This window comes from Lampris incognitus, chromosome 14 (assembly GCF_029633865.1).
Source record: "Lampris incognitus isolate fLamInc1 chromosome 14, fLamInc1.hap2, whole genome shotgun sequence".
Classification (NCBI taxonomy): domain Eukaryota; kingdom Metazoa; phylum Chordata; class Actinopteri; order Lampriformes; family Lampridae; genus Lampris; species Lampris incognitus.
In genome coordinates, this window is record NC_079224.1 from 18,452,395 (window position 1) to 18,465,038 (window position 12,644).

Consider the following 12,644-nt stretch of genomic DNA (forward strand, 5'->3'; position numbering starts at 1 on the left):
CACCTGAGATATCGGAGGCATGAATCTTTCAGAGGACACCGAGAATTCGACGGCACTTTCTTTTCAGCAGGCTTTATCTGCAGGCTTGACGAGACGGCTCATTAGAGACGCCGTCCAAGTCAGTTACGCGGCACCAGATGTTGGCAAAGCGATGTCTGCTCTGCATATCGCTGAAGGCTGTAAAAACAGGCAACCTCTCAAGTCAGTGTCAGCAATCTTGCAAAAGTTATGACCGGCCAAATTAAATCGTATTGTCTCTTACAGCTCACTGTTTTTTTGTTTTTTTTTCATTTACTTTTCCACCTTCATTTAATGAGGGGCTATTGATTGAAGTGTGCATGTTCTTTTTATAGCAGGACCCTGGCTGCTGCCCAGCACAACCCCAGTCTGCTCTTATTGGCCGCCAAGCATCTGCACCGGAACAGTTGGGTGTTTGGGGGGGGGGGGCGTCTTGATGATGGTTTGTCAGGGAGGATGCAGCATTTTCTTCATCCGCTTTCATCACCCCGAGTTTTCTCGTGTCTGGGATTCAAACCAGCAGCCTTTAAATAAAAAACAGACCTCTTTCACCGACACAAAATGTGTCCCAGTTATCGGTCACCACCCCTGATATGTGCAAAGCTGGCCATCACCACTCCCTGTAAAGTCTGCATGAAGGGCCGTGTGGGTAGTGTAGCGGTCTATTCCATTGCCTACCAACATGAGGATCGCCGGTTCGAATCCCTTTGTTACCTCCAGCTTGGTCGGGCGTCCCTACAGACACAATTGGCCGTGTCAGCGGGTGGGAAGCCGGATGTAGGTCTGTGTCCTGGTCGCTGCACTAGTACCTCCTCTGGTCAGTTGGGGCGCCTGTCTGGGGGTGAGGGGGGACTGGGGGGAATAGCGTGATCCTCCCACGTGCTACGTCCCCCTGGTGAAACTCCTCACTGTCAGGTGAAAAGAAGTGGCTGGAGACTCTACATGTATCGACGGAGACATGTGGTAGTCTGCAGCCCTCCCCCCATCGGCAGAGGGGGTGCAGTGACCGGGACGACTCGGAAGAGTGGGGTAATTGGCCAGATACAATTGAGAGAAAAGGGCAACAAACAAAAAAAGCCTGCATGCATTTCGTATCTGTAACTGCAGTCCCTTACGGTCTCTAACTCTGGGGTCCCTTAAGCCCCTTGACCCAAACCAATCACGAGAATGGATTTGCATACTCACAAGCATTCACACAGGCTTGTGTGTGCATACCATTCATATACACAAACAACCAATCGACTCCATTGCCCCCATACACCCATACTCCTTAACTGGCATGCTGCCGTAACCAGCGCTTAATTTTGTGCAGGATGGATTCTGCCGGAACTGAATTCGGCACCGCACCTCTCAGTTTTGGGTCACTTACATTTCCACACCTATTTGTAAGCGTCCCACGCCTGTTGTGGCAAGCAAAGCTAATTTAATTACTTACCTTAGCACGTTAATGTAGTATAGTTTGCTATGCTCCAGGAAAAAAAAGCTATTTGTTGGGTCTCTTTCCATTTCCCTTCCTCCAAAACACTTAACTGGCTCATCCAGAGACGGACTGGGCTAAAAAAAAATGGCCCCGGACTTTTCCCACCCAGACCGGTAGGTGGATACTCCACCGCCCCCGCCCCATCGATGCACATATACGCCAGCCCTTAATATTTCCACTTATAAGCATAACGGATGGAAACTCTAGGCTACTGTAACACTACTACAACGCTATTTTGAGAGCAAGTGAAAGGCTTGTCACCAGTAGCCACCCCCCCCCCCCACACACACACACACACACATGTATTTGTGGAGCTATACTTATTAGGACATGACACTGACTTGCAATCATTGTGGACAGCCTAACCCCATCTTTAACCCTAACCTTAACCGTAACACTTCATGCCTAACCAGGACGTCAGAAATTATGTTTTGCCTCACTAGGACCAGGCTTTGGTCCCCATGAGGACTGCTGGTCCCAGCAAGGTTGGTGTTCATACCGGGAAATGTCTCCAAAAGGTAACAAAAACACGCATAGACCTGTAGCATGGGCAGAAACATCAGTATGGGTGGGCACAGAGAAAATCAGGTACCTGGCCAAGACCAGGTTCTGAAATGAATATGTTAACAAAAATAGACCACAGTTTAATCAGACAAGTATTATACATCATCAGAGGTAATGTTACAGGCACCAAGTCAAACATTAACAACATCATCGCATATCCTAACACGGCGGCCACATATTCACACACGCACGCACGCACACACACACACACACACACACACACACACACACACACACACACACACACACACACACACACACACACACACACACACACACACACACACAGCTGATAGACGCAACAGCATCATTCATCACTATGGTCAGCATGGTGGCCCAGTGGTTAGCACTGTTGCCTCACAACAAGAAGGTCCTGGGTTCGAACCCCAGTCCTTTCTGTGTGGAGTTTGCATGTCCTCCCCGTGTCTGTGTGGGTTTCCTCCGTGTGCTCCGGTTTCCTCCCACCATCAAAAAGACGTGCATGTTAGAGTTACTACTCCTGCCTGTGCCCCTGAGCAAGGCGATGGAAAGAAGAACTGGAGTTGGTGCCCGGGCGCTGCAGCTGCCCACTGCTCCTATACAATAGGATGGGTCAAATGCAGAGAACATGTTTCATTGTAGCCTACGATAACAAAATAAGGTGGCTTTCTTTTCTTTTCCCTTCTCTTAATCAAGCGTATGGATAGAGGTGCACCTGCACCAACATGATGAAACCTGGACATAGGCTGGCACGGCAGCCACATAAACCACACACACACAGCAACATCAGTATTAAATCCAGTTTTCCACCCAACAAAACTAAACCCAGTAAGCAATAATATTGAAATAGGCAATAGAGTACTACACTCTGAAATTGCCTACTTTTAATGATGACATCAGGAGACGACTGGGCTTGGTGCTGAACACTGAAATTATTTCATTATAGTCCAACGACTCAGTCATTCCTCTGCCCAAGGAGAGCAGAGACACAGAGTTCAGTCTGTATGTCATCACTGATGCCCCGGTGCCAGTTTTTATCTGACTGACGGTTGAAAAGAGTCTTTCAGCGGCGCAGCTGCAGGCGGGGCCGGGGCTGAATTAGCAGCCGCGTACGTGTTGTTAATACTTGCCACTTAAGGAGAAACTGGAGCAGGAGTTGAAAATGATGACCGAACTTGAGCTGAATTCGCTTCCTCCTGCCCCTCGTGACATCGTTTTGTGACAAACTTAAAGCAAACTGCTTTGTTTCACCCTGATTTTTTTACCTTAACCTACATTACGAGCAGCTAGCGAGTGGAAAGTAGGCCTCTGTTCCTCGGTGCAGTGTGCGGGTTGTACGCTGACAGAAAGAGGAGGGGCTGCTCACAATCTGGCACTTGCAAAATGCACTACCACTCAAAAGCGGTCTATTCCGTTGCCTATCAACACGGGGATCACCGGTTTGAATCCCCCGTGTTACCTCCGGCTTGCTCTGGCGTCCCTACATACACAATTGGTCGTGTCTGCGGGTGGGAAGCCGGATGTGGGTATGTATCCTGGTCGCAGCACTAGCACCCCCTCTGGTCAGTCGGGTCGCCTGTTCAGGGGGGAGGGGGAACTGGGGGGAATAGCGTGATCCTCCCACACACTACGTCCCCCTGGTGAAACTCCTCACTGTCAGGTGAAAAGAAGCGGCTGGTGACTCCACATGTATTGGAGGAGGCATGTGGTAGTCTGTAGCCCTTCCTGGATCGGCAGAGGGGGTGGAGCAGCGACCAGAAGAGTGGGGCAATTGGCCAGATAACAATTGGGGAGAAAATTGGGGGGGGGGGATCTGACCAATCATCATCATATGGTAAACAAGAAGCAAGAAACGAGAACTGTTTTATTTTTACTGGTCACGTAGTCAGATAATTGAAACAGTATTCACTGACTGCTGTTGGCTGCACAGTCCAGCAATAAAGGAAGCCTTCTGATTGGTTGGGCCTGAGTGCCAAAAGCGGTAGTGGTAGTGGGGGCGACGACTCATCTCTCTCACCCTCGATTTCATAAAATGGACTGCTCAAGAAGGGGGAAAAAATGGCTGCTCAAGCGACCGGCCCACCGGGGTTTCTCCCGGTGCTCCCGGTGGCCAGTCGGTGTATGGGCTCATCTCTCTGCGAGGTTGGGTAATGAACTTATTGACAGCTAGTGCGGCGGCGCTCATGGTCATAATCGCATAACATTTTCTGTGAACTACTCGCTTCTGTCAGTGTGAATGTGCAGCGGCTGAAGTTCAATGCGGGTGTTGTGATAGCCAGAAGGAAATTGTAATTGCTCGCCCCTCTTTTTCTTTCTTTTTTTTATGTATGCGAACAATACAAGACAGCTATGGTGTCTAACGTGTTTACCACACCGATGTAATGTTCTCAAAGCCCTCCTTTAATTCATATGCGGGCCCTTGGATCGCCGGGTCCTTGATGTCCCTGGGCCTCGTGGTTTTCGAATTAAGCCCTGCCTGTAACGGATGTCAGCCATCCACACACCTCTGTGTGTGACGTGGACTCGTCACGGCGAGTGTGTGGTGGAGATGCCGGGAGGTCGACAGAAACTCGTCTTGTTGAAATGACAAACTTGACTTCGTCACGCTTGATGAGCTTGGCAACTGGCAGAGAAGCAAGATAAAAAAGGCCGTTGAAGAAAAGTTGCGTTATCTGTTACGACATCGGTTGCTGATAACACAATGAGGTGTCGTTCTCTCGCTTCCCTCAGACTGTCTCTCATCTCCCTCTTTGTGCGTTCGCCTTTCTGATGTCTCCACTGCCTCTCTGTCTCCCAAACGTCTTTTGAGGGAATTAAAATGAGCGTCTGTACTGATGGGAAGTTCAAGCAGCAGGAGGAAGACGTTGCTTTTACTTTGGTCTCGTCCGGGAGAAGCGGGTGGAAACAGCATGAAATGGGAATCATTTTATTGTGTGTTTTATTTCACAATGAACGACCAGCAGTTCCGGAGGGAGTCGCCCAATTGACGGCTGGTTCAAAATATGTGTTATGGGTGTTATTATGTTAGTAACCATCCTATAATCTCTGGCATCACGATATTAGTGTAATATTAAATAAACTTGGAAATTAATTTATACCAATCCTACTTTTTTCTATCGGGATAGTTTTTCAGCCTTGGTACCCTTGCATGTTTGTTATTCTCCATGACATGGTTTTAATTAAAATGAAAACAAAACAGCAATTACAAATAGATACGCTAACGGTTTCAATTAGAGTCTGACAATGTGGATTTATTTGTACAGGATCAGCCCAGACTGAGTCGGACACAAATCATCCAAGGCTTCCCCCCCCCCGTAGTTCAGCTTCCAAGCTGGCATCCATCGACCATCTTGTTTTGCTATTCGGTCCTTGGAAGATTTTCTTCTTTTTTTTAATCAACCTATTGAACCCGCTGTTGTCCCAAAGCAGGTTGAGGTCCACTTGCAGTACTGTATGAAGGTCCTAGTGGATTTTTGACAATGGATTTTTTTCTTTTCTGTTTTTTCTCCCCCCCACCCCCTTTTCTCCCAATTGTACTTGGCCAATTACCCCACTCTTCCGAGCCGTCCCGATCGCTGCTCCACCCCCTCTGCCAGTCCGGGGAGGGCTGCAGACTACCACGTCTCCTCCGATACACGTGGAGTCGCCAGCTGCCTCTTTTCACCTGACAGTGAGGAGTTTCGCCAGGGGGATGTAGCGTGTGGGAGGATCACACTATTCCCCCCAGTCCCCCCCCAACAGGTGCTCCAACCGACCAGAGGAGGCGCTAGTGCAGCGACTAGGACACATACCCACATCCGGCTACCCACCCGCAGACAAAGCCAATTCAGTAGGGACACCCGACCAAGCTGGAAGTAGCATGGGGATTCGAACTGGTGTGCCCCATGTTGGTAGGACATGGAATAGACCGCCATGCTACCCGGATGTTTATTTTTATTTTATTTTTTTACTTTTATTTTTTTTACTACCTCCGTGGGTGATGATGCTTTCAAATCTCAGGTATTAGTGGGTTCACCAGGGGGCTCACACCTCAGTCTTGACTCACAATCATTCCCAACAGATAATGTGCGGTTATGGAGGCAGGTTTACCTCGAAAAATTAAATTGGATCCTGAAAAGAGATGGGGACAGACTGCAGATGCATAAATCATCTTGGAGATTTTCAGCGGTGTCAAAAGTGGGTGTTTTGTGGGGCCAAGCCATACGTTATGTGACTTCAGCAAGCTCATGACGGCGCTTCCTTGTTGCAAGACATAAAAAAAAGAGAGGTTCATCAGACCAGAGAAAACCCATGAGGAACGCAGGCTCTCCTCGGGACTAAGACTTGTGAAAATATGCAGGTCATCTTGTCACTTTGGAGGCCCATCAGAAACGGACCTGTGACACATTTTGGTTTTCAAAGCATGCTTACCGAAAGATGCAGGGCACTGATCTGATTTGTGTGGAAATCCATGCCTCGGTTATATTGAGAACAATTTCATTTTACACCAGTGCAATGATGATGATTTATGCCTGTAGCTTAAAGAGGGCACATGTGCAGAATATTTTGAAGTAGTGCACGGGGGCATTTGTGCAGTGAGGCTCAGTATGAACAGTAGCAGTCTTTTAGGCTACTTTTGAGACCTTATGTTTAATATCTTCATTTTGATATCCACCGAGTTCTGCCACAACTTCAGTCAATATTACTTTTCTCAGCCTTAAAATGTTGCCTATGTGTTTATTAGAGCCCAGATTTTCATCAGTGTGTGTGTGTGGGGGGGGGGGGGAGAGAGAGAAACAATAATGGCCTAGGCTGGGCAGTGAAATGCACTTGTGGCCAATTAACCTTGCCCTATACAGTATGTATACATATCAGCAGGTGCAATAGGGCTGACTTGGGACTGAACCTGTGTGCCAGAAGCGTAACATAACCGGCCCGCTGAGGGCCAGACTCACAAGGCTGTTTAATCAATTAAAATATTGTCAGTTATAACACTGCAAGGGAGTACTGATGCTGTTTTCAAATGTGTGCACTTTATGCATGGGTTGACTTGACTGATGCTGAGAAGCCATGGGTGGAACCAGAACCACTCCTGTCCTGTCTCCCGCTCATCCAGAAAGACTGAGAGTTATTGCTGAGATCACGTGTCACCATAATCCAGCTGCCATGTTATTTGTTAATTCTGTGTGCATGCTAAATTGTTAAGTAAGGAACTGTTGTAGTTGTCACACAGTGCTCAGCCAGGCGGTGTTGACATCCAGTTCTCAGCTGACTTGTAGTTTTTAGTCCTGTGCAGTTTTAACACAGTTGGCAGTCGGGAGTTGAGTTCACATTAAGGTTGCTTAAAGTGGAACACCTACAAAGCTTATGCTACACACTGAACCTGTCAGCGGTTCAGTTCTTCTAATCAGCCAAATTTTCTCATCGCACTGTAAGCTGACAAAGAGACCTCCTGGTGGCTCATGCATAAGCAACCTACTTAGAAACACAAGGCTTTCAGCATCCGGGTGATCCATTCTGTTGCCTACCAACACGGGGATCGCCGGTTTGAATCCCCATGTTACCTCCGGCTAGGTCCCACTGCAGACACAATTGGCCGTGTCTGCGGGTGGGAAGCCGGATGTGGGTATATGTCCTGGTCACTGCATTAGCGCCTCCTCTGGTCGGTCGGGGCGCCTGTTCACGGGAGGAGGAACTGGGAGGAATAGTGTGATCCTCCCACAAGCTACGTCCCCCTGGTGAAACTCCTCACTGTCAGGTGAAATGAAGCTGACTGGCAGCTCCACATGTATCGGAAGAGGCATGTGGTGGTCTGCAGCCCTCCCCGGATCAGCAGAGGGGGTGGAGCAGCGACCGGGGTGGCTCGGAAGAGTGGGGTAATTGGCCAGATACAATTGCAGAGTAAAATAGAGGGGGAAAAAACTAAACACAAAAAAGAGTTCCTGCGGGTAATAGATTGCACAGTGACTTTATTCCTGGTGTTTCACCCACTGACCTACCTGCAGCTCAGCAAGGACACACTTTACCCAGCCAAGGTTTTGCACATGTGGTCCATGAAAGTCTCCAGCAAGTCACAAATCACTGAATTCACAACCATCATCCTTATTAACATCACCTGTACCCCACCACCTCACTGCTTGGCAAGCATGCACTGATGTGAGCCTAACTGTAAAACTCAGCAACATAAAAATGTGTTTCATCATGCCAAAAATCTGAACCCAGCTGGGGTCAGTACACACGCTAGTTCAAAAAAGAAGTAGTGATAAATACAGACTAGAAATTGTAGATGCTACATAGTAGTGATGCCTTTTCACTCTGTGAGATCTGTAATGCCTCATATTCCTTTATCCTTTACTCCACAAATGTAATTTTTTTCCCATTCAGTCTGGCCTTGCTCGGGGAGGACATGCTTAATTGTGTTGTGGCATTGACGTGAGTCCAACAGAGCCACAGAAAAGGAGGTTTTTCACTGCCAGGCAGTCGAACTCACTTGAGGTCAAAAAACACATCAATTCACACTGGAGGTTGGAATAAATACAGCCAATAAATAGAGTTATACCAGCTTGCTCAACGGCTGCTACGCGCCCTTGACACTGCCTCCGAATAATTGTGTTTTGGCCTCGGTCGGTATGAAAGATATGCCGGAGCGGTTGGGCACGCACTCACTATTTCTCTTCATGAGCATCTGAAAAGCTTGATTTGTAATTGCACTTAGTTAGCATTGTTTACATCGTGTCAAAAGCATTTCTTGTTTGTTCTAGAAATGTATTATTTGAGCTTTCAATGTAAATGCTGAAGAATGGCTGCAAAACGCCCTTTTTTCTTCTTTGTGTTTGTTGGTTCAGTGTGCATTTAGATTTTCACTGTTTATAGACACTAATATAAAATATGCCTACATTTTACATTTCGGTCAGTTAAGAAATATCCCAAATGGTCTACCACGAGTTACAAGTTTTGCAATTCCAAACCTCTCGGAATATTACTATGTGTTGTGTACTATATGTGTGTGCTGTGTGTTGTGTTTTAACATGTGTTGAAGCAAAAGCTCAACAATAAAGAAACTAGACCTTCTTCCAAAGACCACACTCGCCTTTAGAGGAAGCTGACGGAAAAACCTATATTTTACCATCCTTAGTTATTCATTCTTATTTTCATTTCAATTTTTTGGGGGGAGGGGGGGATTTCCCCCCTTTTTTCACCAATTGAGCCTGGCCAATCACCCTGCTTTCTGAGCTGTCCTGGTCGCTGCTCCACCCCGTCTGCCGATCCGGGGAGGGCTGCACATTACCACGTGCCTCCTCCGATACATGTGGAGTCGCCAGCTGCTTCTTTTCACCTGACAGTGACGAGTTTCGCCAGGGGGACGTAGCACGTGGAAGGATCACGCTATTCCCCCCAGTTCCCCCTCCCCCCTGAACAGGCGACCCGACCGACCAGAGGGGGCGCTAGTGCTGCGACCAGGACACATACCCACATCTGGCTTCCCCCCACACAGACACGACCAATTGTATCTGTAGGGACACCTACAGATACAAAAGATGACTGCAATGTAACCTGACCAAGCCGGAGGTAACATGGGGATTTGAACCGGTGATCCCCGAGTTGATAGGCAAGGGAATAGACCGCTACGCTACCTGGACGCCTCACTATATATGTTTTTTTTTCAATATTTTATTTCCATAGCCGCTGGAGCAGATGATACGTACTGAGAAAACTAACATGTTTGGCATTCTCATGTGTTACAGTGAAGTGTAAAGTAAACATCTAAAACATGTCTTCTGTGTCCACATTGCAGCTGGGTGAGGACACGTTTAACCGCGCCAAGTTGCTGAACGTCGGCTACACGGAGACCCTGAAGGACGGCGAGTATGACTGCTTCATCTTCAGCGACGTGGACCTGATCCCCATGGATGACCGCAACCTCTACCACTGCTACGACCAGCCCAGACACTTTGCCATCGCCATGGACAAGTTTGGCTTCAGGTAAGGCCGCAACGCTTTGCAATCCCACGACCGGGTGAGGGAGCACAATATCCATCTTGTCAGAAAGGATGATTTGCTTCACAGATTGTTTCTTGCAGAAATATCAGTTTTTCTACTTACGATAAGCCTCGTAACATATGCGAGGATCAGTGACGGTTTCGACTTGATTAGTTGGCAAGCGGAATATATTTCAGTCCAATATAACCTGGCTCACTATCTGATGCTGTCCTAATTTACTTCTACTTCATTCGAGCTCAACTCAAGAAATTCCCAATCATTCCCACTGATTTATTCTACTCGATAGATGCAGCCAAATACTTGTAACCGCATGTATACACACATACACATGCACGGGTGAGTGCACATACACACACAGTCCAGTTGCAAGCTAAATCTAATAGGTCACGTTGTGTTTTGTCTTTATGCATGCTCAATAATCCAGGTAAGAAAATTGGATACAACGTTGGATGTAACATTGTATCCAGATGAACTGATTCAACTTTTTTTGATTTTCTTACCTGGATTATTGAGCATGCATAAAGACAACATGTTATGTTGTTAACGACATTGTGGTGGTTTTCTCGCTAAGGAGAAGACGCAGTTTTGCCCTGCAGATATATACATTTTGCTTGCACATGCCACACCCGATATTGAATTCATTGCAAATGGGGCGGCACGGTGGCCCAGTAGTTAGCATTGTCGCCTCACAGCAAGAAGGTCCTGGGTTCGAACCCCGGGGTTGTCCAACCTTGGGGGGTCAACCCAGGTTGTCCTGTGTGTGGAGTTTGTTCTCCCTGTGTCTGCAGTGGGTTTTCTCTGGGTGCTCCAGTTTCCCCCACCATCAAAAAGACATGCATGTCAGGGTTTATTCGCCTCTCTGTGCCCTGACCAAGGCAATAGGAGGAATAACTGGAGTTGGTCCCCGGGTGCTGCACGGTGGCTACCCACTGCCCCATAGATACACAGCTAGGATGGGTTAAATGCAGAAAAAGAATTGCCTCATTTCGATTAATATAGTAGTAAAACATTTTTTAAAAAATGATATAAACAGTATTTTAAGAGAACAATTTAAATAAGTCCACCCCTTTAGCTGATTTTCTCTCATTTCCTTAAAGGAAAACCAGATCTTATGATTCAGTACTAGATGGAATGATATGCCGGATGGACATTTTGTATGTGTGCTAAACAAGAAGCCACAAATGAACTTAAAATGTTGAAAGAATATTCAATTGCTAGTCTGTTGTGTCCCAGCTTGTTGGTGCATGAACCGGCAACCTGTCAGGGTTTCTCTGTGCCTTCCGCCCCAAAGTAAACGGGCGTTGGCTCAAGCCCTCTGTGATCCAGAAAAAGCTATGAAGCTGAGAAAAGGAAATGAATCAATGAAACGGCACCAGGGACACACAAGGAGAAGGAAATGCGGGGAAAGCAGGAGCATCGGCAGTTACGGGTTGACGATGATCAAATACTTTCTCCTCCGTCCTCCCTGTGATAACCTTTTTATTAGCCTTTAGACACAAGACACCCGGAGCGGCAGTCTGTCTTGTGTCTTTGTGGGCTGGGGCACAGAAAGGCTGTTGGTGTTGTGTCGTAGCGGCTGTCTTTAAATCTACCCTGCACCAATAAGGCTCATCTCATGCCCCACCACTTCTCTTCCTTGTGTTTATTCTGAAATACGATCAGAGAGGGCGTCCGGGTAGCGTAGCGGTCTATTCCATTGCCTACTGACACGGGGATCTCCAGTTTGAATCCCCGTGTTACCTCCGGCTTGGTCGGGCGTCCCTACAGACTCAATTGGCTGTGTCTGCAAGTGGGAAGCTGGATGTGGGTATGTGTCCTGGTTGCTGCTCTAGCGCCTCCTCTGGTTGGTCGGGGCGTCTGTTCAGGGGGGAGGGGGAACTGGGGGGAATAGCATCATCCTCCCACGTACTACATCCCCCTGGTGAAACTCTTCACTGTCAGGTGAAAAGAAGCGGCTGGCGACTCCACATGTATTGGAGGAGGCATGTGGTAGTCTGCAGCTCTACCCGGCTCGGCAGAGGGGGTGGAGCAGCCACCAGGATGGCTGGGAAGAGTGGGTGAATTGGCTTGGTACAATTGGGGAGAAAAACGAGGAAAAAATCCACACACAAAAAAAATAATAATCTACCCTGCACCAATAAAGGCCTTTGCACACCAAGTCTGTATTTTTCGTATGCGTTTTTTTAATCCGTCATCCGATAAAAAATTGTTACACACAGAAACCTTTCACACTGAGTCCGATGCGTGTTATTATTCTGTTCATAGCAAAAATTCACAATACGAGACAAAATGGAGTTGTCAAGCAGTGAGGATGATTTTGTGGTCCTCTCACTTCTTGAAAGAAAACGAAAAAAAAAATATTGGGTCCATCCAATCCTGAGAAGACGTCAAGAGCAGGGAGAGTTTCACCTGCTGAGAAAGGAGAGGGGGAATTATCCCAATCGTTTCCAGATGTATTTCAGGATGTCAGTGGTCCAGTTTGATACTCTGCTAGCAATACTGGAACCACACATTAAAAAGAAGACCACCAATTTCTGTGATCCAGGTGATCCTGATGAGCAGCTGGCAGTATGTCTTAATGTAGGGATACACACACACATACGTCTGGTCATTCATCAATGCA

General features: G+C 47.4%; 1 protein-coding gene across 1 annotated transcript in view; it reads left to right on the forward strand.

Moving 5' to 3' along the window:
- b4galt2 (UDP-Gal:betaGlcNAc beta 1,4- galactosyltransferase, polypeptide 2) overlaps window positions 1-12,644 on the forward strand; it is a 243,398-nt gene that overhangs the window by 190,461 nt on the left and 40,293 nt on the right. The window contains exon 5 of the mRNA XM_056293237.1: window positions 9,816-10,003. Within this exon, the coding sequence (XP_056149212.1) occupies window positions 9,816-10,003 (188 nt within the window). The remainder of the gene's footprint in view (window positions 1-9,815; window positions 10,004-12,644) is intronic.